Source organism: Salmo trutta, chromosome 3 (assembly GCF_901001165.1).
Source record: "Salmo trutta chromosome 3, fSalTru1.1, whole genome shotgun sequence".
Classification (NCBI taxonomy): domain Eukaryota; kingdom Metazoa; phylum Chordata; class Actinopteri; order Salmoniformes; family Salmonidae; genus Salmo; species Salmo trutta.
Window position 1 is genome coordinate 37,767,875 of NC_042959.1, and position 26,750 is coordinate 37,794,624.

The window sequence follows — 26,750 nt, forward strand, 5'->3', positions numbered from 1 at the left end:
GAGTCGGCGATACGACTAGGCTAGCACCATCCCTCTCTCTCTCCATCCATCCAGACCTTAGGCCTCTCTGGGCAGGCAGGCAGCAGCAAGCAAGCCCCAGTCCCAGACCCAGGGAGTGCTGTGTGTGTTATTGTTGGAGCAGACCTCAGACTTCATTACCTTCCATTAGAGTCTTAATTCCCTGTTTCTTTTTCATCTGGGGTGCAATTCAAGCCTTTGCAGATATCATCTCTCAGGCCTTAGATTAAAGAGGAGGGGAGGGAGGGAGACTCGGGCCAAGAACAATATTATGTGGCTGATCTTTAACTCCTGTTTTTCTGCATCTCTTATTATGATTAAATGTTTACTGTAATAATGGTGGAATTCCTCCCGCCAGGCAAGGCAGCTGGGGGAGAGATTTGGGAAGTGGTGGCGCAATTATCAGATTCCCCCTCCACTTTGGGCTTCATTTATAGAGTTCTACTTTCAAAGGGGCCGAGTAAATTCTGGCAGTGTTGCCGGGTTGTGAGATGTCTATCACAAACCATTTCCACCCTCCCTTCTCGAGCTACTCCTCTAATGTTAATGGGACGGCTCTTAAAATAGTGCTGAGAGTGGAGTCACCCGTCTGACTTAGTCTTATTTACTCTCTCTGTCTCCCTCCCCTCTCTCTTTCTCTCTCCCTCTCGCTCTCTCCTTCCCTCTCTCTCTCTCCCTCCACTACCCCGCCCTCTTTCTCCCTCTGTCTCCCTCTCTCTCCCTCATTTCCCTCTCTCGCTCTCTCTCTATCTTTATCTCTCTCTCTCTTTTCTCTCTCTCTCTCTCTCTCTCTCTCTCTCTCTCTCTCTCTCTCTCTCTCTCTCTCTCTCTCTCTCTCTCTCTCTCTCTCTGCAGGCACTGAGGAGAATGTGTGTTTTCCGGTGTCTCGCTGCCCAGAGTCGTGCACATGCTCAGACACAGTGGTGCGCTGCAGTAACCGGGGGCTGCGCACTCTTCCCAAAGGCATCCCCAAGGACACCACTGAGCTGTGAGTCCCATGCACACTCACACACACACACACCATATACACACACCTTTCTCTCTCTCTAACACACACACACACCACCTCTGACTGGCTAGCCTGGGTCTAGCCTTCCTCACTATTATCTAGAGTATTGGTCATCCTCGGGGCTGAAATCAAACATGTTTCAGAAGGACAATTCAATAGTTTTGTGTCAGAAATAGATGGAACCGATTTTTGAACCCGTCGGTTGAGAAGGATGTCTGCCAGGAGGCCGGGTGAGGCTGGGTAGCGCCGTAGTTGAAGGTCAGTGAGCCGTTCCGTCGGGGGATACGGGGGGAATTCGTCATCACCAAACGGCTCAGTGTTCTGGGAGACGGAGAAGGGCACACACAGCCACTGACAGACTGCTGCATTAACACCACACTGCCTGGGCACTTTACCATCACACCTTAGAGGACGAAGCGGAAGGGATGGAGAGTGGGGTGGCGAGCGAGAAAGAGATTGAAAGAGAGAGAGAGAGAGAGAGAAAGAGAGAGAGGGGTTGTGGAGGAATAAAGAGAGGGAGATAGTGGAGAAAGATGAGCGAGGGAGAGAAAGTGAGAGAGATGATGGAGGAGTAATGAGAGAGAGATGATAGATAGAGCGATGGCTGGGGAAAGGAGAGAGGGAGTAGGAGAGACAAACAGTACTGCGAAGCAGTAACAGTGCCCTCAGGTCTATGAGAGCCAGTCGGGGCCCCTGACAGCTAACACATCTGCTGTTCCTCCTCTGACAGACCCCATTAGACCCCCTCTCTCTCTCTCTCTCTCTCACTCTCTCTCGTTGAAGAACCACAGCCAGCCAGCCTATTGTACTGCTCTGCTCTACAGGAACACACACACACACACACACACACACACACACACTCACTATACACACACTCTTACCCATACACACAGCTTACCCATACACACACTCTTACCCATAAACACAGCTTACCCATACACACACACTTACCCATACACACACTCTCACCAATACACACCCCTACACACACCCTCACCAATACACACCCCTACAGGCACTCTCACCAATACACACCCCTACACACACTCTCACCAATACACACCCCTACACACACTCTCACCCATACACACCCCTACACACACTCTCACCCATACACACCCCTACACACACTCTCACCAATACACACCCCTACAACACTCTCACAAATACACACACCTGAAACACACTCTCACCAATACACACCCCTACACACAGCTTACCCATACACACACTCTTGCACATACACACACTCTCACCAATACACACCCCTACACACACACACTCTTACCCATAAACACACTCTCACCAATGCACACCCCTACACACACTCTCATCCATACACACCCCTACAGGCACTCTCACCTACACACACTCTCCCTACCCATTACAGGGAAGGCTTCCTTCCTCCAGCCCTGGCATAGCGCTGATTATCTATTGATTTGCTGTGTACCTGATGCTACATCATTCCTTTGCGGATGACCTGTTCCATAAATATGCTCTTCCATGAATCAGGACATAACCAAGGGATTTATAGTGATTGGGTGATTTTGAAGCGGTGGACTGTACTGTCTGTGTGTTTGATATAACCCTGGATCTAATGCCTTCACCTCGCTCCTCATTTCAGATACATGGAAGGGAACCTTCTGATATCCATCCCCAAAGAACTGTCCACACTAAAGCAACTATCTCTTGTGTATGTATCGTGTCTACTCCAAATCAAATCACAATTTAAATCATTGTATATTCCTCACTGGTCAGAGATCCTGTATAATGTTAACGATGACAAAACAATCTCGATTTTATTGAGATATTTTGCAGCAGAGGATATTCTATGTTCTTTACTGAAACATTGAAACTGACCATTTGGGTTTGTGTCAAGGCTAGACAGTCCTGTGTTGTCTCTGTGGACTTTAAAGGTGTTTCTCAGCTCTGAAGTGACATTGTGTCCTGTTGTGTGTTTGGTATCACATAGCGACTTAAGCAACAACAGCATCAGCACTGTGGCCTCCATGACCTTCAGCAACATGACTCAGCTTGCCACTCTGTGAGTTACCATGACAACGCGCCACGGCCGACCGGCTGTCTGGCCACACCGGGCTGGACACAGTGGCCGTAGTCACTTTTATAGTCGTATAAAACACGCTCACATATATACACACACACACACACACACACACACACACACACACTGTGTTATGTTCCCATCCATTTCAATTATAACTGTCTCCTCTCATTTGAATGACAGGATCCTGAGTTACAACCAGATTCGCTGTATCCAAGTACACGCATTTGATGGCCTTAAATCTCTGCGTCTCCTGTAAGTGTTACTCCTTCCCCTTTCTCCTCTCTACTGTCTTCCCCCCTTTCCTCTGCCTCTCTTCCCCCCTTTTCTCTGCCTCTCATTCTCCCCCCCCCTCTCTCCTCTTTCTCCCTTTCGTCTCCCTCTTCCTCGCCTCTGCTTCTCTTCTTCCTCCATTCCTCCTCCCCTCCGCCCAGTGTGCAGTGTGATAAATGGGCCCTCTGCCTCCCTGCCTCCCTGTCATCCGTCTTTCCCTCCTCCCCCGGCTCCAAAACAGCTCCAAATAAATAAAACATAGAAAACAGAAGCTAAACGCTCTTTCTTCTTCTCTATTGCTTCCTCTGGGCTGTTAAGATAGAGCTGAAAACACTGCTTATTAACTTGGGCCAGGAGGTGACTGTTGAAACACAACAGTCTACAGATACACGTCAGGGGCCTGGGCTAGGAGAGCACCACAGGGTAATCAGGTCCCCCAGTTCATAGATAGAGGGATGGAGCGAAAGAGAGTGGTGGGAGAGAGAGAGAGAGAGAGACAGAGAAAAAGAGACAGAGAGAAAGAAAGGGGGCAGAGAGAGAGAGAGAGAGAGAGAGAGAGAGAGAGAGAGAGAAAGATGGAGGACAGAGGGAGCAGAGACCAATCCTCATATATATATATTTCCTGTATAATAGCTCCCGTTCCCTGCTAACCTGATCTGGATTCTTCCCAGCAGTAGTCAGTCTGTACAGTATAGTCCAGCACCAGTCCCAATCTCTGTCTATTAGAAGGGATTTGCCTCCAGGAGTAATCTCTCTCCCTCTCCCGCTCACTCTCTCTCCCTCTCTCTCTCTCTCTTTACTCCGGCCTACCTAGTCACCAGTTGCCAGGCAGCCATCATTGTCACTTGTTCATTACCCAGAATCTCCCCGGGGTGCGTCTGGCAGAGGCTGAAAGGCGTAGGGCTGTCTGTCCGGTGGGTTGGATTGCTGTCAGGCCCTCTGGGTCCCCTCTGACTGTGGCAGGCCTGTGGGTGGCGGCTGGGCCCTGGGGCTTGCGGGGTGGGACTGACGGGACAGGGAAATCACTTCACAGAGCTGGCACGCCACGCAGTGTGTTTGTGTGGGTGTGGAGGAGGAGGGGGGGTGTGTGTGTGTGTGTGTGTGTGTGTGTGTGTGTGTGTGTGTGTGTGTGTGTGTGTGTGTGTGAGACGTCTAATGGAATGTGAACCCAGACAGAGGCAGACACACCACCACTGCCCACTGCATTCACACGGCAGGGCCTTAAAAGGGTTAGCAACATGCTAAAGGTCTGGAGCCTGGGGACCCTCCGGGTGTGGAGAAACAATGAGAGGGCTTGATGTCCATCAGCCATCACCCCCATCGCTGACGCTCTTCTTGTTTTCAATCTCTTTCAGGACCCTCCACGGAAATGACCTTTCAACTATACCAGAGGGAGCCTTCAACCATTTGACATCTCTGTCTCATCTGTGAGTGTGATAGTAGTGTGTGGTCTTCCACAATAGTAATATAGTCACACACACGACACACACACACACACGGACAATCTGAACAACAGAGTGTAGAGTCACAGCCGTGCTTTTATACAGCATCCATTTTACGTGAAGTGACAGAACAGAGGTCCAGTAAAGAGCAGTGTTGTGTTGGGAGCGCCAAGAGAACAGTGTGCCCCACAGGAAGCCATTTTATAGCCACTAAAAGGCATTCATCACGTGGCTCCTCTGTTCCTTTTTCTCTGGATCCTGCCTCTTGTTTTAAGTAGCGATACTGTAGTTTGGGTGTTCTGCACTGAAAGAGACTTGCGAGAGGGGAGAAGTTTGAAAAAAAAATGGGATACTAGACATGAATGAAGATCCTCTGTTTTATTAAAGGCAATGAAAGTTCAAGGCAAAAGTTTTTTTTTAAATGTATGAATTGGCTTTGTGCTACTGGTTATGTGCACGCCAGACCAGTGCGTGTTTACAGACTGTCTGTATGTACACATGCCTGCCTGCGCCATAGACTCTTGCACTTCCATATGTGACCACTAGATGCATAACTCCTATATTTCGCTGTTCCCCAGGGCTTTGGGTGCCAACCCCCTGTATTGTAACTGTGATCTGCGCTGGCTGTCCCAGTGGGTGAAGGCTGGCTTCAAGGAGCCTGGCATCGCCCGCTGTACCGGACCACCTGACATGGCCGACCGCCTGCTGCTCACCACGCCCCTCAACCGCTTCCAGTGCAAAGGTGAGACGCATTATCAACACTGGCTGTCACAGCTCCATCCTCTCACCTCCTCCATCTGCTGCTCTCCTTTCTCCTCCTCACTTTGCTCCCCTACTTCTCCTCTTCCTGTACCCCTCCCTCTCTCCTCTCCCCCTGCATCTCCTCATCCCTCTCCTCCTTCCCCCTCCTCCCTTGCCTCTCCTCCTCCCCCTCTCACCCTCTCCTTTCTTCCTCCCTTCTCGTCCTCCCTCCTTTGCCCCTTCTCTCCCACTCCCCTCTTACCGCCACCTTTCCTCCCCCCTTCTCTCCCTCTCTCCGTCTCCTCTAAAGGGGAGTGAACCCAGCTGCCACATATTTCTGCCCTCTGTACCCATGCATGCCAATTAACACTGATCTGGGATTTATCTGAGATTAAGGCAGATTAAGGTTTATTAAATGTGGATAAGGAAGGTCTTAAAATAGTGAGGAGAGAAAGAGTGAGTGGAATCACACCGGGTGACTCACTCTCCCAATCTTTCTTCTTTAATATCTCCCTCGCTCTCTGTCGCTCTTGTTCTCTCTCTTTCGCTCAATCGCCCTCTCCCTCTCTCCCCCTATCCCCCTATCTGTTGGTGTCTGCCTCTCTCTACGTCCCTCCCTCCCTCTGTCTCTCTCTCTCTCCATATCTCACCCTCTCTATTTTTCTCTCCCTTTCCCTCCATCCCTCCACCCCCCCCCCCCTCTCTCTTAGGTCCAGTGGATCTAAATCTGATGGCAAAGTGTGCCCCCTGTCTTGCCGGCCCCTGTCTGAACAATGGCACATGTGCCAGCGACATTAGTGGCTTCTACCACTGCACCTGTCCCATTGGCTACAAAGTGAGTGCACAGGCCCACACACACACACACACACACAACCACGACCCGGAGAAATACAACAGTTAGTTTGGGTGTAAGTATTGAGGGGAGATTGAAAAGGGTTACAATAACTGGTAAAAGGCTGTCGTCTGGAAAAACTCACACAAATCCACCCGAGGGTATAATAGCGTTCGAATATCCAGCAGATGGGTGTGTGCGTGCCTGCGTGTGCGTGTGCCTGTGTGCGTGTCTGTGTACCTGGCGGGTGTGTGTGTGTGTGTGTGTTTTAGTGTCCCCACTGTGTTGTGTGCTATTGGTTTGTCTAATCATTAGCTTTTTGTTTGGTTATGGGATTCCTGTCAGTGTCCTGCTCCACAGACACAGATACAAACCTAACCTCTAGCCCTCTACAGGGACAAAGCCCCTGGCCTTGCTTTTTAATTAAAATCTTAATGTTTGTGTGTGTGTGTGTGTGTGTGTTTGTGTGGGTGTTTGTGTGGGTGTTTGTGTGGGTGCGTGCGTGTTGTTTTCTGTCGGCCTCCACTGGGCTTAAATTAATTAAAATGTGTGAGGAGAATGAGAAGCTGAGCGAGAGAGAAAAAGAGGGAAAGAGAGTGAAAACCCCCCCAAAAAACAAACGTCCGTATGGCGTCTTTGATCAGAGGAAGTGGGCGTCACGGTGGCGATGGCGAAGGCCCTTTGTTTAAAATTCCAACAGGGAGACAGTGTCTCTGAGGGACATGCATGGCGGTCGTGGGTGAAAAGGATACGGCTTCATGATATAGCACCAATTCCCTCTATAGTGCACTACTTTTAACCAGGGTTCGTAGGGCTCCGGTTAAAAGTAGTGCCCGATGTAGGGAACGGGGTGCCGTTTGGGACGCAGCCTGTCTCTTCCTATGCTGCTGCTGTGTGTGACTGTGGACTTAAGGGTCTTGAATGGCACATGGCACTATACTGTATCTTTACCACTACTCACACACACACGCACGCACACACACACACACGCACGCACGCACGCGCGCGCACGCACGCACGCACGCACGCACGCACACACACACACACACACACACACACACACACACACACACACACACACACACATGGTGATAGACAGTCTAACACCTCTCTCTCTCTCTCTCTCTCTCTCGCTCTCCCTCTCCCTCCCAGGGTCAGAACTGTGAGATAGCCATCAACGCCTGCATCAGTTTCCCCTGTGCCAACGGAGGGACCTGCCACCTGATGCCAGGCCAAGTGGAACAGTTCAGGTACACACCGATGACCTCTCTACCATCACTACCCTACCTACATGCAGTCATGGAACCATACTGGGCCCACACTCCCCTCTCTACGCTCCCAAATGGCACCCTATTTCCTATCTAGTGGGTACAGCCAGAGGAGTAGCAGGCAGTCAGCAGGGATGGTTCAGTGTGTGAGTGACTCAGTGAGATCCCATGGCATGGTCGAGCTGTTCCTCATCAGGCATGGAGGCAGATGACTGTCTCTTTCATCTTCCACTGTTTGGCCGCCCGCCCCAGGTCTACCCCAGCTCTCTGCCTCATTAATGATACACATCAGTTATCCAGCCAGTCCCTCTGGAGAACTGCTTAAAGAAATCAAAGCCGCTCCTCTCCTCAGCGTTTTTTTCCTTCTTTTTTTTCAACCAGCAGCCGCTGGCCTTCAAAAAGGAAGACAGGCGTTTGATAAAGCGACCCGTCTCACCGGTAACGCGCGCCACAGCTCAGTAACGCTTATCTCACCCTCCCCTGCCCACTCGCCTGACGCGGCGCACCCACGATGCCAGCCTTGTCCCCAGCCACCCGCCCACGCCCGCACAGCCAGGGCAGGCAGGCGTCACCACGGAAAAGAGAGAGAGAGAGAGAGAGAGACAGAGAGAGAGAGGGAGAAAATAAGAGAAAGAATGCAAGCGAGGTTCAGAGCCAGCGATGCCTGAGTCAAAGGGTACGGTCTCAATCGGTCTACCAATTCCACACATGACATTTAGGTATAGCTTGATGAATGCCCTTCCACATAGGATCAAACAGGAACCCACGTCTAATTGAAATTATTGAATCCACAGACAGACCTGATTACATTTTCAAATGTCACTGGATTTCTACCTTTGTTGTTATTCCCATTAAAGTGCAGGTTTTATACCAGGTCTTAGGCTTTCAAAGGGCATTAGTCACTAATAGAGGGGCCAGAGACAAAGAGCAGAGGGCATCTGGAGAGTGGATTTGACAAGTGGAAAGAAACCCAGAACGCTTCCTCGACCCAGTGCGGAGGGTAGAGAGGGTGTACCCAGTATGGTTCTGTGACTCTGGCTGTGTCTGAAATGGCACCCTGTTCCCTATTCTCTAACTGACTATCTAACTGTGGCCCCTATCGTCTCTCTCTCTTCCCCCCTCCCCTCGGCAGCTGTGCGTGTCCACCTGGCTACGAGGGCCTACAGTGTGAGGTGAACCCAGACGACTGCGAGGACAATGACTGCGAGAACAACTCCACCTGTGTGGACGGCATCAACAACTACACCTGCGTCTGCCCCCCCAACTACACAGGTACTGGACACACACGCGCACCGAACACTACTCCGTGGAGACGAGCCACAGCGTGTGCATACATTGGCTCCTCGTCCACTTGTTATGCTTCTCTAATACATTCTAGTACACTTTAAAAAAAAGCGAGTCAACCACGTCGAGATAAAAGTCAGCTTAAGCATAGACGAAACTCCAAACCCCTCTGCTCTGAAATTGCATTTAAAGCAATTGTGAGTCATTTAGTTATTCATCAAATCAACCAAAGAGTCGTTTTTTTTCCTGCTCGCCTATAATGGACTGTTTTTCCGCATTGACCTGAAACTGCTCTTTGGAGATGACATTGCAATCACGTTGGAGCAAAGAGCCAAAGAGGGCAAAAAAAATCCCTTGGGAGGGGGGGGGGGGGATTCCTGCTGGCCTGCCTGCACAGTCCAGTGAGTTCTGCCCAATCGCTGACAATGCAATTCTGAGTGCAGGCAGCCAGTTCTGGTGAGAGAGACGGAGAGAAGTTTTCCCACTGTCTCTCTGCCAGGCTGTGGGCCTCTCTCTCTGCAGTGCGCATGGCGGGCAGGCGAGGCGGGCAGCAGCGGGCACCTCCCCAGTCGGGCATCATGGGCCGTCACCCGCCATCGCCTGCCTGTCACAGGGGAGGGAGGGTTCTGATCGGAGCAGCTGCTCCAACGCACAGCGACCCTGTCATTAACGCTGCACGCCTAATTGTAGGCCTCGCCGTGCCGTGTCCGTCCCAGTCCCAGCCTCCCCTGGGACCAGAGCAAAGAACATAGAGTGCCTGTATGGGGCAATGAGGCTAGAGGCTGGCAGTAGAGAGACATCCAGCAGCCAGGCTGCTACACACACTGCCCCCTCAGTGTGAGCATATGGGCACCTGGGCCGGCGGTGGGCAGCGCCAAGCGGCCCTGTGAAGCAGCAGCCACAGCCCGACTCTAGGGGAAGTCCGCAAGCTAACCCAGCAATTAGGCCTCCTTTAAACTAACTGTTTTTCCTCCTTCTCTCTCCGCCCTTATCCATCCATCCAGCCATACACACAGAGCAGTTTTTTTTTGTTGCTGCTTCCTATTTTAAACCAGCACAAGCAAGACGATGCTGTGTGTGTGTGTGTGTGTGTGTGTGTGTGTGTGTGTGTGTGTGTGTGTGTGTATGGCCGTTTGTGGACGTGTTTAACTATACTTGCTATTTCTAGGGGGTTTCGGGTTAGAATTAGGTTTAAGGTTAGGAGCTAGGTTTAGGGTTTCAGGTTAGGGTTAGGAGTTAGCGAAAATAGGTTTTTGAATATTACTGAATTGTATGTCCACACAAGGTAAGTTGTACAAGACGGTGTGTGTGTGTGTGTGTGTGTGTGTGTGTGTGTGTGTGTGTGTGTGTGTGTGTGTGTGTGTGTGTGTGTGGGCGGGTTTAACTATACTTGCTATTTCTAAGGGGGTTTTGGTTAGAATTCGTTTTTGGGATAGAATTAGGTTTAGGGTTAGGAGCTGGGGTAAGTTTTAGGGTTACGAGCTAGGGTTAGGTTTAGGGTTTAGGTTAGGTTTTCGGGTTAGGGGTTTGGGAAAATAGGTTGTTGAGTGGTACTGAATTGTATGTCCCCACAAGGTTAGTGGGGACATACAGTCTTGTAGACTGTGTGTGTGTGCGCGTGTGTGTGCGTGTGTGCGTGTGTGCGTGTGTGCGTGTGTGCGTGTGTGTGTGTGTGTGTGTGTGTGTGTGTGTGTGTGTGTGTGTGTGTGTGACTACATGGATATAGTCTAGAGCAGGGGTCCTCAATTACATTCCGCTGTGGGCCGATTTTTTTATTTAGCAGGTTGGTTGGTGGGGCCGGAACACAGTTCTAAATCATTTGTACATTGCAGATTGACCACAACAAGCCTAAACAGTTATAGTATTTGACCAAAAATATATAATTTCAAACCTTGATTACATTGGGGTAGGATCACATATGCCTTTCTATTTGTGTGTGGGAATACTTGGGAACAGATTTCCTCAATTAAAATCACTTTGAGCTGATTTCCTGGTGATTTTACATTATTTTATGTCCAACAACAAAACAAAACATAAAAAGCTTATTTTTCTTTTTAAAGCTTGGGGGTCCAAATAAAATCTGACCCATTGGGGAACGCTGGACTAGAGAGAGAGAGAGTGTCTCACTGGCCTGCATCACAGGACCAATAGGCCCTGGGAACATGATGTTAGGGAGGGAGAGAGTGGTAGAAGGAGGGGGGCCAAGGGGGCTGTCCAATCAGCATGTTGCTTGATCTTCTGAGGCAGTTTTTATTTTACCTTTATTTAATTAGGCAAGTCAGTTAAGAACAAATTCTTATTTACAATGACGGCATAGGAACAATGGGTTAACTGCCTTGTTCAGGGGCAGAACAACAGATTTGTACCTTGTCAGCTCGGGGATTCGATCTTGCAACCTTCCGGTTACTAGTCCAATGCTCTAACCACTAAGCTACCTGCCACCCCTCACAGTGCAGTGTGAGATGACCGGTATCTGCTGACCGTCTCCTCGCCTCTGTTCTCCTCTGTTCTCTCAGCGCTCTGAGAGCGACAGGGCAGACCTGCTTACAGGGGGTGGACGTGGCGTCCATCCGGTGTGTGTGTGTGCGCGTGTGTATCTGGGTTAAGTATTCTGGACCCTCTGGTTATCAGAACCATGAGACACAGTGACATCTATAAATGATCCTCTCTCTCTTTCTTCCTTTACAAGCTGACAGATATGATATGGGAAAAGGTCAGTCTCTCTCTCTCCACACACCTTCTCTGGGTTTCTTTTTCCTGTTTCCCTTGTAAAACTAAAACTGCAAGCTAAACGGAAAATGATTTATTTTTCATATTGAATACAGTACATATCAACTCTCATTTTGCCACTGACTTTCAGTTTTCCGTACCAATCGAAACCAGAGCCAGGCCTGTAGCGATGAACACAGGCAGACACAGACACATTGTGACAGCTCCCCACAGAGCACCATCCAAACCCAATTGGAGTGGATTTCCCCTGTAGAGTGGTGGCTGCTGGGACGCTGGCAGACTTCCCCAGGGCCCCATCATGAGGCTCCCGGATGAGGGAGAGGCAGAGGAAACAGACCTGTCAGTAGATATAGAGAGATGTGGAGGGAGGGAGGGGGGAGGGAGGGAGTTTGAGAGGGAGGGAGAGATTGAGTTAGAGAGGTGGGAGGGAGAGAAAGAGAGAAAGATCTCTCAGGGGCAAGGCTCTCCCTCAGCCCAGCCGCAGACAGGACTCAGAGAGGCTCTGTACTGGGAGGGAGGGAGGGAGGGAGGGAGGGAGGGAGGGAGGGAGTCAGTCAGTCAGTTAGTCAGTCAGTCAGTCAGTCAGTCAGTCAGTGTAAAGGAGAGGAGGAGAGGCCTTGTGCTGTGAAAGCCTGGCTGAGCCCCAGCAGCCCCCCTGTTAGAGGAGGGGATCTAGCCAAGCAGGTGGACAGGGACAGAGGGTTTATTGAACCGGGACACTTGGCCAGGCAGTGATTTAGTGGATTCAGATGGGGCCTCATCTGGGCAGCCACAGCCCTGTATTCCATGCAGATTACAGCACAATATAGTACATGTGTTTCAAGTTTGCACGGCTAATACCCTGAGCAAGACAACCCCCCAACTCCCCCTGTATGGGAGACCAGGCAGGCCAGCAGTAGAAACAAGACCCAACTGTTGAATGCTGAGAAAGCCATGATGGTGCTTTGGGGAGTCATCATAATAGTCATCATAATACAATGGGACCAATCAAAAAACACTCTTAAAAAACGTTACTCACGATCCAAGGCTTGTAAATGTGCAATGCACTAGAATATCACTAAGTCAAATGAAGACATACGTTAGCTAGTGTGTGTATGTGGAAGAATGAAGCTTAGGCGATGATCTCACGGTCTCTCTATTATCTTTCCCACTGTGTGTGTGTGTGTGTGTGTCTGTGTGTGTGTGTGTGTGTGTGTGTGTTTTCCCAGGGGACCTATGTGAGGAGGTGGTGGACCCCTGTATGCAAGGCTTCGACCCCTGCCAGCATGACTCCAAGTGCATCCCCCTCACCAAAGGCTTCAGGTGAGTGACCGGCAGCTGTCAGAGGAGGCAGAACTAATCAAGTTCAAAGGTCACCAGTAGCAACCCACAGGAAGTGACCCGTGTCTGGTGGAGTCGTCGGGACAACCTGTTGTGTTCTGTTCCTCCACCGTCTTAATATCCTGTTCTTTCATGACCGAGGAACAAGGAACAAACTGTAGTTGAGTTGGCTGTGCTGTTTAAAGTCACACGTGTAACAGACTACTGCAGTAAAACAGTTTTCATATGTTAGGAAGAGAGTTCAGTAACAGCTGGGAAAGGTCATATGTTAGAAAGACGGACTGTTCAGTGGCAGTTGTTAAGGTGAAGTAATAGAGGGTGTTCAGTGACAGCTAAGCGTTAATACGTCAGAAGGGTGAGAGAGTGAATGCAGTTGAGAGAGTTCGGTGGCAGTTGGCAGAGAGAGTGAGTTTCTGTAACGTTGTGTGTCTTTGTTTCCTGTGTGGGTGCCAAGGTGTGAGTGCTTGCCCGGCTACGTGGGCCAGCACTGTGAGCAGGACTACAACGACTGTCTGGAGAACAAGTGTCAGCACGGGGCCGAGTGTGTGGACGCTGTCAACGGGTACACCTGCGTGTGTAAGGAGGGCTTTAGGTGAGTCCACATTCAGCGCCGACTGAACTCATTGTCGAGACTCAGTGCCGCAACAGCGTCACGCCATCTGTGGAGGGCGCCGGCGCACTCGCACACATACACGCAAACACACACACACACACAGATAACCAGACTGTGAGGAGCTTCAGATGGTACTTTGTTTTCCTCTATTTGGCTGTCTAGTCTGAGGCCTGCGGTACTGGGTGGTGCGGAGCGGTGGTGTGATGAGGCAGATGAAGCTCCATATGGCTAATTATAGCGCTAAGTGTGGGACGGGCCTGTGGATGGGATCTGGGGGGGGAAAGATTCATGATGCGTCACTGTCTCTGTCTGCCAACGAACAGCAGGATCAATGAAACAACATGGTCGCCACCTTTTTGTTTGACGTGGAGAGTCTCTCTTATGATGTTATGTGTCAGGGGCAGTCATACATATACTGTGTGTGTGTGTGTGTGTGTGTGTGTGTGTGTGTGTGTGTGTGTATATATATATATATATAATCATAATGGGAGAGACCATAGTGGAGTGTGTGTGTGTGTGTGGCAGCTTGATTGAGTGTGATATTAACAGACCTCTCTGTCACCTCTCTGTGTTCCTGTAGTGGTCTATTCTGCGAGAACCCTCCTCCTATGATCCTGCTGCAGACCAGCCCATGTGACCAGTCAGAGTGTCAGAATGGTGCCCAGTGTCTAGTGGTGGAAGGGGAGCCTGTGTGTCGCTGCCTGCCAGGCTTCACCGGAAACAAGTGCCACAAGATCGTCACCGTCCACCTCTTGGGCAAAGAGACCTACCTGGAGCTGCCCGGTATCAAGATACGCAACTCTGTCCACATCTCCCTACAGGTACTATACCACCCCTTACCCCTGACCCCTAACTCTGCCCACATCCCCCTACAGGTACTATACCACCCCTAACCCCTGACCCCTAACTCTGCCCACGTCTCCCTACAGGTACTATACCACCCCTTACCCCTGACCCCTAACTCTGCCCACGTCTCCCTACAGGAACTATACCACCCCTAACCCCTGACCCCTAACTCTGCCCACATCTCCCTACAGGTACTATACCACCCCTGACCCCTAACTCTGCCCACGTCTCCCTACAGGAACTATACCACCCCTAACCCCTGACCCCTAACTCTGCCCACATCTCCCTACAGGAACTATACCACCCCTAACCCCTGACCCCTAACTCTGCCCACGTCTCCCTACAGGTACTATACCACCCCTAACCCCTGACCCCTAACTCTGCCCACATCTCCCTACAGGAACTATACCACCCCTAACCCCTGACCCCTAACTCTGTCCACATCTCTTGACAGGTACTATACCACCCCTGACCCCTAACTCTGCCCACATCTCTTGACAGGTACTATACCACCCCTTACCCCTGACCCCTAACTCTGCCCACATCTCCCTACAGGTACTATACCACCCCTTACCCCTGACCACTAACACTGCCCACATCTCCCTACAGGTACTATACCACCCCTAACCCCTGACCCCTAACTCTGCCCACATCTCTTGACAGGTACTATACCACCCCTAACCCCTGACCCCTAACTCTGCCCACATCTCTTGACAGGTACTATACCACCCCTAACCCCTGACCCCTAACTCTGCCCACATCTCTTGACAGGTACTATACCACCCCTCACCCCTGACCCCTAACTCTGCCCACATCTCTTGACAGGTACTATACCACCCCTAACCCCTGACCCCTAACTCTGCCCACATCTCTTGACAGGTACTATACCACCCCTAACCCCTGACCCCTAACTCTGCCCACATCTCTTGACAGGTACTATACCACCCCTAACCCCTGACCCCTAACTCTGCCCACATCTCTTGACAGGTACTATACCACCCCTGACCCCTAACTCTGCCCACATCTCTTGACAGGTACTATACCACCCCTAACCCCTGACCGCTAACTCTGCCCACATCTCTTGACAGGTACTATACCACCCCTGACCCCTAACTCTGTCCACATCTCCCTACAGGTACTGTACCACCCCTAAGCAGCAACAATACTGGCTGTCACATCGCCATCCTCTCCTCTCCTCCAACTTCTGCTCTCCTCTCTGTACTCCTCCCTCTCCCCCTCTCACTCGCCTCTCCCCCTCTCCTCCTCTCCTTTCCTCCTCCTCTCCTCTCCCACTGCCCCTCCTCCTCCCTCTGCTTCTCCCTCACTCTACCCCTTCCCTCTCACCCTGGTTCCTCCTTCCTGGGTTCGAGCCTCGGTAAGATCCGAATCAGGAGGTATTGGTACCCGAAAAGCGAGCAGCATGACATCCTTTACACTAGCAGCTGAGTAGCCTAGCTATTATCTCCCTATAACTGATCATCCTTCCCATTACGTCAAACTGTAAAGTTGATGAGGGCTAGTGTGTTATAAACACTATCCCCCATCAACGCAGTACTTAAAGTATAGAATGTAGCACCCTTGGGAAAGGTATAAGAGGGATCATTTCTTCAGGGGCTAGTATGACAAACTATCCCTCTCTATCTCGCTCTCTGTCTGCATCCGGAATGGCACACTATTCCCATACAGTGCACTACTTTTGACCAGAACCCTATGGGCCCTGTAGTGCACTCAGTAGGGACTAGGGTGCCATTTGGGATGCACACTCTGTGTTATTGGGGCTCTCAGCCAGCCATGTGGCATCCGATCCACCACCAGCCACCACAGGGACGGTTGGATGGTGACATTATTAGAATGTCACCTTTTGTTCACTAGCATGAATAATGTGTCTCAGGGGGATATGTATTATGGTAATAGAGTGTCGGCGTGGCGACTGTTATCAGCCCAATCACTAGGAGTGAGTCACGGCCGCCGGATCGCTTCTTACCTCTAAATGAGCTGATGTGCTCGTTGGCGAGGGGGCACGCTAATGTTAATTAAAAAGACTGTGGTAAAAATAGAACACTTGGGCTTAGCCTCTGTGCTAAAGGTGGCTTTTGTACGTAGGTAGACACATGGGCAAGAGCAAATGCAGCTTGCCGATATCAATCAATCAATCAAATGTATTTATAAAGCCCTTCGTACATCAGCTGATGTCACAAAGTGCTGTACAGAAACCCAGCCTAAAACCCCAAACAACAAGCAATGCAGGTGTAGAAGCACAGTGGCTAGGAAAAACTCCCTAGAAAGGCCAGAACCTAGGAAGAAACCTAGAACCAGGCTATGAGGGGTGGCCAGTCCTCTTCTGACTGTACCGGGTGGAGATTATAACAGAACATGGCCAAGATATTCAAATGTTTATAGATGACCAGCAGGGTCAAATAATAATAATCACAGTGGTTGTCGAGGGTGCAACAGGTCAGCACCTCAGGAGTAAATGTCAGTTGGCTTTTCATAGCCGATCATTCAGAGTATCTCCACCGCTCCTGCTGTCTCTAGAGAGTTGAAAACAGCAGGTCTGGGACTGGTAGCACGTCTGGTGAACAGGTCAGGGTTCCATAGCCGCAGGCAGAACAGTTGAAACTGGAGCAGCAGCATGGCCAGGTGGACTGGGGACAGCAAGGAGTCATCAGGCCAGGTATCAAGATGATGCCTGGAAATCGAAAGCAGTGTTCGGTTAGTCATCTACCGCAGTTAAATACGTTACACGATGCAACATGGATAAAAATATTTCAAGTTCCTTAAAAAAAAGAAGAAAAGTACCGTTTTCAAATAAAAGACGCTTTGAGTTGTGAGCCATGCTGTAGTGCAGACTAAGCAAAGTAAACATCCCCAACGCCATATGTTTCCATTTCAAATAGAGTAGCTTCAGTAGAATAGTAACCCTAAGTGTTAGGTACAGAATATTTTCCTCCCTTTTGGAAAGAATCCTAATTGATATCCAACACCTGGCTTTTTCCAGCGTGCGGTCCCTCTCTCGCTCAGTGGGACCAATAGCAGCAGCAGCTCATGTCACATGGTTCTCGTGTCAGCGCCAAGCCAAGCCCAAGCCAGTGAAAACTTCATTGAGTCCTGCTGGACTCTGGGAAAGGCCTCCACTCTCCATAAATTCACTGTCTGTCTGTCTGTCTGTCTGTCTGTCTGTCTGTCTGTCTGTCTGTCTGTCTGTCTGTCTGTCTGTCTGTCTGTCTGTCTGTCTGTCTGTCTGTCTGTCTGCCTGCCTGCCTGCCTGCCTGCCTGCCTGCCTGCCTGCCTGCCTGCCTGCCTGCCTGCCTGCCTGCCTGCCTGCCTGCCTGCCTCGCATTTTGAGAATGGTGTTTTCACGCTAATTGATTGCATTTTGGAACATTCGCGCTTATAGCCTACTGCCGTGTGCCCATTGCTGCGCTTACAGACCCCAGACCTCACAACCATAAAGGGCATTGGGTTCTATAACTGATTCAAGTATTATTAGCCAGATCCTAATTGGTATGTCGAATATTATGTTCCTTTTGATTGCATAGAAGGTCCTTCTTGCCTTGTCTCTCAGATCGTTCACAGCTTTGTGGAAGTTACCTGTGGCGTTGATGTTTAGGCTGAGGCATGTATAGTTTTTTGTGTGCTCTAGGGTAGCGGTGTCTAGATGGAATTTGTATTCGTTGTCCAGGCAACTGAACTTTTTTGGAACACCATTATTTTTGTCTTAGTGAGATCTACTGTTAGGGCCCAGGTCTGACAGAATCTGTGCAGAAGATCTAGGTGCTGCTGTAGGCCCTCCTTGGTTGGGGACAGAAGCACCAGATCATCAGAAAACAGTTGACATCCGATTCTAGTTGGCCGGGGCCGGGTGCTGCAGACTGTTTTAGTGCCCTCACCAATTCGATGATATATATGTTGAAGAGGGTGGGTCTTAAGCTGCATCCCTGTCTCACCCCCCGGCCCTGTGGAAAGAAATGTGTGTGTTTTTTGCCAATTTTAACCGCACACTTGATGTTTGTGTACATGGATTTTATAATGTCGTATGTATTTCCCCAAACACCACTTTCCATCAATTTGTATAACAGACCCTCATGCCAAATTGAGTAGAAAGCTTTTTTGAAATCAACAAAGCATGAGAAGATTTTGCCTTTGTTTTGGTTTGTTTGTTTGTCAATTAGGGTGTGCAGGGTGAATACGTGGTATGTCGTAAGGTAATTTGGTAAAAAGCCAATTTGACATTTGCTCAGTACATTGTTTTCATTGAGGAAATGTACGAGTCAGCTGTTAATGATAATGCGGAGGACTTTTCCAAGGTTGCTGTTGACACAAATCACACAAATCCCCCGGTAGTTGTTGGGGTCAAATTTGTCTCCACTTTTGTGGATTGGGGTGATCAGGCCTTGTTTCCAAATATTGGGGAAGATTCCAGAGCTGAGGAGGATTTTAAAGAGTTTAAGTATAGCCAATTGGAATTTGTGGTCTGAGTATTTTATCATTTCATTTAGAATACCATCAACCCCACAAGCCTTTTGGGGTTGTAGGGTTTGTATTTTGTCCTGTGGTTCATTCAATGTAATTGGGAATCCAGTGGGTTCTGGTTGTCTTCAATAGTTGATTCTAAGATTTTTATTTGCTCATGTATATATTTTTGCTGTTTGTTCTTTGTTCTTTGTTATAGAGCCAAAAATATTTGAGAAGCTGTTTATCCATACATCTCCTTTTGGATAGATAACTCTTCGTGTTGTTGTTTGCTTAGAGTTTTCCAATTTTCCCAGAAGTGGTTTGATTCTATGGACTCTTCAATTACATTGAGCTGATTTGTGACGTGCTGTTCCTTCTTTTTCCGTAGTGTATTTCTGTATTGTTTTAGTGATTCACCATAGTGAAGGCGTACGCCCAGGTTTTCTGGGTCTCTATGTTTTGGTTGGATAGGTTTCTCAATTTCTTTCTTAAGGTTTTGCATTCTTCATCAAACCATTTGTTATTGTTGATCATTTTCTTAGGTTGTCTGCTTGAAATTTTTAGATTTCATGGGGAAGCTGAGAGTTCAAATATACTGTTTAGGTTTTCTACTGCCAAGTTTATACCTTCACTATTACAGTGAAACATTTTGAACGCTCTAAGAGACTCTGGGTTGAGGTCAGTGATAAAGTAGTCTACAGTACTACTGCCAAGAGATGAGCTATATGTGTAACTACCATAGGAGTCCCCTCGAAACCTACCATTGACTATGTACATACCGTGCGACAGAGCTGCAGGAGTTGTGACCCGTTTTTGTTGGTTATGTTGTCGTAGTTGTGTCTAGGGGGGCATTTGGGGGAGGGAATGCTGTCGGGAAGGGTGTCAGGTTCTTGTCCAGTTCTGGCATTTAGGTCGCCACAGACAAGTACATGTCCCTGAACCTGGAAATTGTTGATCTCCCCCTCTAAGATGGATAAGCTGTCATTGTTAAAGTATGGGGATTCTATTGGGGGGGATATAGGTAGCACACGAGGCCATTTTTCTCTGTTGAGATAATTTCCTTAATAATTTCAAGCCAGATGTAAAATGTTCCTGTTTTGACTAATTTAATAGAGTCGGTTAGGTCTGCTCTATACCAAATTAGCATACCCCTGAATCTCTTCCCTGTCCCTCTGTCTCTCTCTCTGTCTCTGTCTCTCTCTCTCTCTCTCTCTCTCTCTCTCTCTCTCTCCTCTCTCTCTCAGTGGGCCTCTTGTCAAATGTCTGTCTGTCTGTCTCTCTCCAGGTGGCTACAGATAAGGACAACGGTATTCTGCTCTACAAGGAGGATCATGATCCTCTAGCTCTAGAGCTGTACCAGGGACACATACGCATCATCTACGACATCGCTAACTACCCACCGACCACCGTCTACAGGTCAGCACTCACACCCACACACACACACACACACACACACACACACACACACACACACACACACACACACACACACACACACACACACACACACACACAGACACAGACACACACACACAGATTACAGGTTCCATACACTTTCACAGAATAATGTACACACAAACAATTAATATGCAACTTCCAGAAACGTTAGCTACTGCCCCACCTCCACAAACAACAGGATAGTTCTCAAAGAAAACCTCACACAATAGCGGGCTTTCATCTCGCCACACAGGAGCCAAAGAGCCTTGTAAGCCATGTAGGCCTGACCAGCTTAAAGCATGATCCCTCTAACTCTGTGGCATATCATAAAACCAGCTCAACTTTTACATGACCTGTTTCTCTTTCCCTCTGGCGGCAGCTCCCACCGTTTTAATGCAAGCACACACACTGCTCACTGCTCACTCTGTCTCTCTCTCTCGCTCTCTCTGTCTCTTTCTCTCTCTCTCTCTCTCTCTCTCTGTCTCTCTCTCTCGCTCTCTCTGTCTCTCTCTCTTTCTCTCTCTATCTCTCTCTCTCTCTCTGTCTCTCTGTCTCTCTCTCTCTCTCTCTCTCTGTCTCTCTCTTTCTCTCTCTCTCTCTCTCTCTCTGGCCTCTGAGTAGCAGCCACCTCCATCTAGACCCGGCTACGCGGTTATGCTCAGTGGAGCCCCTCACAAACAAAAAACTGCCTTCTGCTCTCCCCAGACAGACGGGGCGCTGAGGAGTTTGTTGAGTCTGTCCCCGCTAGTCCCTATCTCCAGCCCAGCATGCTAACACAGAAAGCCTGTGCTACACAGAGTAGGGGAGCGCAGTTAACACTTTACTGTACACACATCCATGTATCCGTTCGTAAAGCCTCTATAGCAGCTAAATAAAGACCATTATAACAGCCGACATGGGCAGTCAGTGAGATTTTGAACAACGGCTTAAGAAAGACCAGAGCAGAAGAGAGGAGAACAGAGCCCATAGGAGCTGACCTCAGACCAGCGCCACTGTCTGTCTGCTCCGGATTTGTTGTTATTGATCCAAACGTCATCCGGCCAATCCCCTGTGCTGTTTAGAGAGACTTTTAGCTGCTGCCCCGAGGCAGGGAGGAGAGGAGGCAGGGAAGGAGGGAGGGAGAGAGGGAGGTAGGGTATCGATCGACCCATCAAAGAGCTGCCCAGTGAAAAAGAACAGCTCCTCCCCAAGTGATTTGTTAGACTGGGATCATCTCATGCACTGGGCCCTTTTTCACGTGTTGTATTCCTCCTATTACCTCCAAAGTAATGAAATGGTCGTCTTCGAACGGCAGGGAGGAAGGAAAGGACATCTCAGTCGTTCCTTTGTCTTGCAGCAATCAAAAGGCATGTCCAGTTTCAAAATGAAATTAGATGCTTGAACTCTGAAGCAAATGGGACTGTCATGGTTTTGGTTTGAAATCATATCCAAGCCCCAGCTCTATACCAGGTCCAGCCCCAGGCCTGTCTCCCAACCCCAGCTCCAGCTCCAGGCCTGTCTCCCAACCCCAGCTCCAGCTCCAGGCCTGTCTCCCAACCCCAGCTCCAGCTCCAGGCCTGTCTCCCAGCCCCAACCCCAGCTCCAGCTCCAGGCCTGTCTCCCAACCCCAGCTCCAGCTCCAGGCCTGTCTCCCAACCCCAGCTCCAGCTCCAGGCCTGTCTCCCAGCCCCAACCCCAGCTCCAGCCCCAGGCCTGTCTCCAGCCCCAACCCCAGCTCCAGCCCCAGGCCTGTCTGATGCGTCATGGCTTCCTCATTTTCTTCTGGATCTGCAGACTCTCCCCCTCATTAGTCCCTTTTCCCCCAGAGTGACGTAGCGTTTTGTGGCTTTGGCAGCGCCTTGCCCCATTGTCTTTGGGGTGCAGAGGGAGTGATGCAGGGAGCAGGGATGGGGTGAGCGAGAGGAGACAGGACGGGAAAGTGAGGAGGGGAATTACCCCTGTCCGCTCCCATTACTGGGACATGGTCCACGACAGAGCCCAGAATACACAGCACCCAGCGCGTTCCCGAGTTCTCCCTGTGATGGTTAGCATTAACGTTAACTGTGTGGAGCAGCAGGCCTCACTTCCAGCCAGGGCCTCAATTTTACACAGCTCCCGCCCGATGATGCACAGATGTGGATGTTCTGTGAGTTGAGCTTTGAGGATGTTCACCTTCAGAGAGAGAGAGAAAGAGAGTGGTGGTGGTTGCGGTCGGTACATTCCTCAGCCCTCTGTGGTCCAGCGGCTCTCGGCGGGAGAGCGACTTCAAGTGAACGTTGGGTCGTAAAGACGCGGTGGGAGCGGGGTGGGAGCGGGGCGGGAGCGGGGTGGGAGGGGGGTGGGAGGGGGGCCGGGGGAGGAAGGGGATGTTTCCACTCCTGCAGCTCCTTCTGGCTGCCTGCAGGTCTCCCTGCCCTGCAGCACCGCTGCCTGCACCGGGGGGGGGGAGAGAGAGGAGACTGGAGCAGAGACAGCTTCAGCAAGGAGAGGAGGAGAAGAGGTGAAGGGTGGAGGTTTGAGGAGGAGAGAGTGGTGAGAAAAACAGGAAAGATAAGTATGAGTGAACGGAGGGTGGTCTGGTCAAGTGTCTGTCTGAAGGGAAGGCGGGGTGTGAAGTACTCATCTGTCCAGATCTAACCTGCCTCACACGACGGGGGAGGAAAAGAGAGAGAAGGAGCGAGAGGGATGAGATGAGATGGAGGCAGCAGGGGAGAGGCCCTTTCCCCACCCGAGAGGCCTCATTACCATCTGATGAATGCCCGGGTCCTCACTGTGTGTTAATGTCCTGCCCTTTACCAAATGCCACAGTAATCCTTCTATTAGTTTAAGGGACCACGTCTGCTGTTATTCAGGAGAGAAGGATAGAGGGAGAGAAGAAGTATGGAAGGAAAGGGGCATAAAAACATCACAGACAATTGAACGAGAGCGTTTCAATTTGCTACCCAACTCCCTCCCACCCTTTCTAGGTTCCACAATCTCACTGCCACGCCTAGGCTGCACATCCCAAATGGCACCCTATTCCCTATAAATTGCATTACTTTTGTCCAGGACCCATAGGGCTCTGGTCAAAAGTAGTGCACTATGTAGGGAATAGGGTGCCGTTTGGGACACAGCCCTACAGTATCTGTATTGGTGCCCTTCAAAAAGGAGCCAGCCCTTGCCTGCCATGAAACTTTGATTTAGAGCTGCGAAGAAGAGCCTATAGAGGGGTCAGAGTGTCTCTCTCTTCTCTCTGTTGCTTTTCTATGCTCCACTCAGCATCAGCCGAATATGTCTCTTTATGAGCCGAGTGCCACATCAGAGCAGAGTGGAGAGAGTCTTTAAGGGCTGAGTCACAAAGGAGAGAAGACAGGAGAGGAGAATAGAGGAGAGGACAGGCAGCATGGGAACAAAGTGGGACTACTGGTAGAGGGTGCAGGGAGGAGATCGAGAGAGCAAGAAAGAAAGAAAGAAAGAAAGAAAGATAGAAAGAAAGACGGGGAAGAGAGTAAGGGGGGAGAAAGAGAGCGAGAGAGCGAGAGAGAGAGAGATATAGAGCGGAGGAGAGAGAGAGAGAGAGAGAGAGACCGCTGGGTATGAGATGAGCCTCCCGTTGATCACTGGTCAGAGAGAGATGGGCCTCCCAGTGAACCCTGGTCAAAAGTAGTGCACTTATAGGGGATAATTGACAATTGGGAGGCAGAAAGTGTTCCACAGAGGTCAGGAGAATGGAGTGTGACATCTGGCTGGAGAATGCAGCACCACTGGCAAGCACCGTAAAGGAGACCATAAGACCGGCGTGTTTAGACCATGGAAGCTTCCGGTCTCTGGGAAGCTGAAGTCAAGTCCTTTCAAGGGCATAGCTGTTATTTTTCCACCTAGCTACCCCCACCCGTTAAGATGGTTTAGATAGCTGCAGTTAGACCTAGCTATCCCTAAGAGGAGCCAGCCAGGCAGCCAAACAACATCCCCCCCATTCCTCAGACCACATACACTAAATAAGCTAGTCGGGTTAGTGCTACATTGTAAGCAAATGATAGTTCTGGCTAATTTCATTTTAAAATGTAAATAGGGTCTACAGGGTAGCTGGTTCAAGGTAACTTTACTCAGATAAAGGCAACCGGTAATTGTTTCAAAGTTAGCGTATGTGTCATTTCTAATGTGGTTTGGTTGCGAGCGGAAAACAGAGTATTTGATTCTCGGCTGACAGGAAATTGATTTCCCCTGGTCGACTTGCAGGGGGACACGACGCTGCTGAAATCTGCCACGGCTTTCTGTTTGTTTTTATTGAATTCCATAATGGGCCGCTTTAAGCTAATACGCAGACTGGGCACACATCAAAGACCCCGCATCCCCCTCAAAAAAATATCATTGCCTCTGGAAAACTTCAGCTTGTCAAAACACAGACAAAACCCAATATTGGCAAAGGCTGGAGGGCTGAGCTACACGATTCACCTTGTTAGGCTAGAGCTCTGCTGCCCCTCTGTGGTCATATGACATCATATCAGGATGTGAGCTCTGTTTAACACCTAGTATTACTTCACACTTTTTCCCCCAGAGACCATTATCACCTTGTTGTCAGGGTTGTCATTTGAAAGAGATAAAAACAGAAATAAATCTCTTGACATTTTTCCTAGACCTCTGCCTCCAACCCAAAACCCTGTTCTTCCCTGCTACTCCCCCTTTGGCAAGGATGTGGGCTTTCAGATTTCCGTGTAATAAAAGACGGCTGTCAAAACCACAGACACTAGATGAAAATGTCATTAAAGTGTAATAAAGCCGGACTTCCATGGTGGTATTTACATTTTGAATGGAGGACAGGAAGGCAGAAGGGGGTCCTTGCAGCAGGCTTACCATTGTGTTGGTCGCAAAAGCCTTGTTTTCAGACCGGAATTGAATTACGGGCCCATAATGCAAACCATACATGCTGCCTGCATGCGTCTGTGTTGGCCCTTTGTTGAGCAAATATCTTTTTTTTACTGAAACCACATTGGCCAATTGCTGAGCTGTTTAGGGGTTGTGTCCTTTACCTGTCCTCTCAGCTGTGTTGTGCTAAAGTCCTCACACACTTGACCTACGGGTGAACATTGGTTAGTTGTGCTTGTAGCGTGCTGATGATCTAGTTTTACTGCTGGTCTTTGTCTTGGCAGTGTGTTGGCCTGTATGGAGGGAGCAGTCAGGACTCTAGCTGTCTGTGTTCTGGGCCCACCTCCAGAACTCACAGTACTTTTCTACTGGCTGTTAATTCTAATAATACGATCATTGAACCACTGCGGGAAGTGTCAATCAAATGTTTTTAACCATTAGCCAATAGGAGAGCTGGCAGTAGGGGGGAGGAGCCTTGCTAAACTCCCCTGATGGTATGCTGTTTTTGGAGAAGACCACAACCCAACAGCGGCTAGAGTGGGTTTTTCTCTCGTTTATGTTTTTGGAACAAAAACATTTCTTGGGGTAAGGATAGGAAGAGTTAGTTTTGGGCTGAGAGGAGAAGTTGAGGGAAAGAGCTGCAATCAATTTCACCACCCATACCCATTGGTCTCTCGCTCCCTCTCTCTCTCTTTCTCTCTCCCTATATCTCTTTCTCTCTCTCTCTCTCGCTCTCTCTTCCCCGCTCTATCCCTGCCAAACCACTGTCTCTAGCTGTCTGTAATGTAGCTGCCTGTCTCCTCTCCAGGAATAACGTCCATACCAGTGACAGCCTTAGGGCTGATCAGCCTGACCCCATCTGCCCCTCTAATCCGGCACCATCTACCCCTTAACATGACCCATCTGCCCCTCTAATCCGGCCCCATCTACCCCTCAACCTGACTCATCTGCCCCTCTCGTCCGGCCCCATCTACCCCTTAACATGACCCATCTACCCCTCTAATCCGGCCCCATCTACCCCTCAACATGACCCATCTGCCCCTCTAATCCGGCCCCATCTACCCCTTAACATGACCCATCTACCCCTCTAATCCGGCCCCATCTACCCCTCTACTCTGACCCCATATTCCCCTCTACTCTGACCCCATATTCCCCTCTACTCTGACCCCATATACCCCTCTACTCTGACCCCATCTACCCCTCAACATGACCCATCTGCCCCTCTAATCTGGCCCCATCTACCCCTCTACTCTGACCCCAGCTACCCCTCAGCCTGGACCCATCTACCCCTTCACCCTGAGTCAGAGCCTTGTAGCCTAACCCCAAATGACCGCATCTACCCCCTCCTCGACTCTCCTCCCCTCCCAAGGTCTAGCGGGGTTATGACCTCATACCCCAGGCTACTGTTGTATCAGCTCTTAGACCAAACACAATTACCCAGCAGTAACCAGGCGGGCCCAGAGCCCAGAGGCAGTACAGCCTGTTCTGTACCCAGCAGTCAGCCAGTCAGCCAGTGTGGGAACTGGAGCAGTCCAGCGGCAACAGGCCTATTATCATTGAGGGCCAAAATCATCTTGCTTAGCCTGAACCCACCAG

At 49.9% G+C, this 26,750-nt stretch overlaps 1 protein-coding gene across 2 annotated transcripts in view; it reads left to right on the forward strand.

Annotated features, from left to right (window-relative positions):
- slit3 (slit homolog 3 (Drosophila)) overlaps positions 1-26,750 on the forward strand; it is a 199,660-nt gene that overhangs the window by 169,075 nt on the left and 3,835 nt on the right. The window contains exons 20-33 of one of the 2 annotated variants that reach the window (XM_029733602.1): positions 874-1,006; positions 2,652-2,720; positions 3,000-3,071; positions 3,273-3,344; positions 4,718-4,789; positions 5,383-5,546; positions 6,256-6,380; positions 7,530-7,627; positions 8,778-8,917; positions 11,619-11,642; positions 12,868-12,961; positions 13,434-13,571; positions 14,173-14,413; positions 20,179-20,309. In XM_029733602.1, the coding sequence (XP_029589462.1) occupies positions 874-1,006; positions 2,652-2,720; positions 3,000-3,071; positions 3,273-3,344; positions 4,718-4,789; positions 5,383-5,546; positions 6,256-6,380; positions 7,530-7,627; positions 8,778-8,917; positions 11,619-11,642; positions 12,868-12,961; positions 13,434-13,571; positions 14,173-14,413; positions 20,179-20,309 (1,573 nt within the window). The remainder of the gene's footprint in view (positions 1-873; positions 1,007-2,651; positions 2,721-2,999; positions 3,072-3,272; positions 3,345-4,717; positions 4,790-5,382; positions 5,547-6,255; positions 6,381-7,529; positions 7,628-8,777; positions 8,918-11,618; positions 11,643-12,867; positions 12,962-13,433; positions 13,572-14,172; positions 14,414-20,178; positions 20,310-26,750) is intronic. The other variant, XM_029733608.1, reaches the window with a different exon arrangement.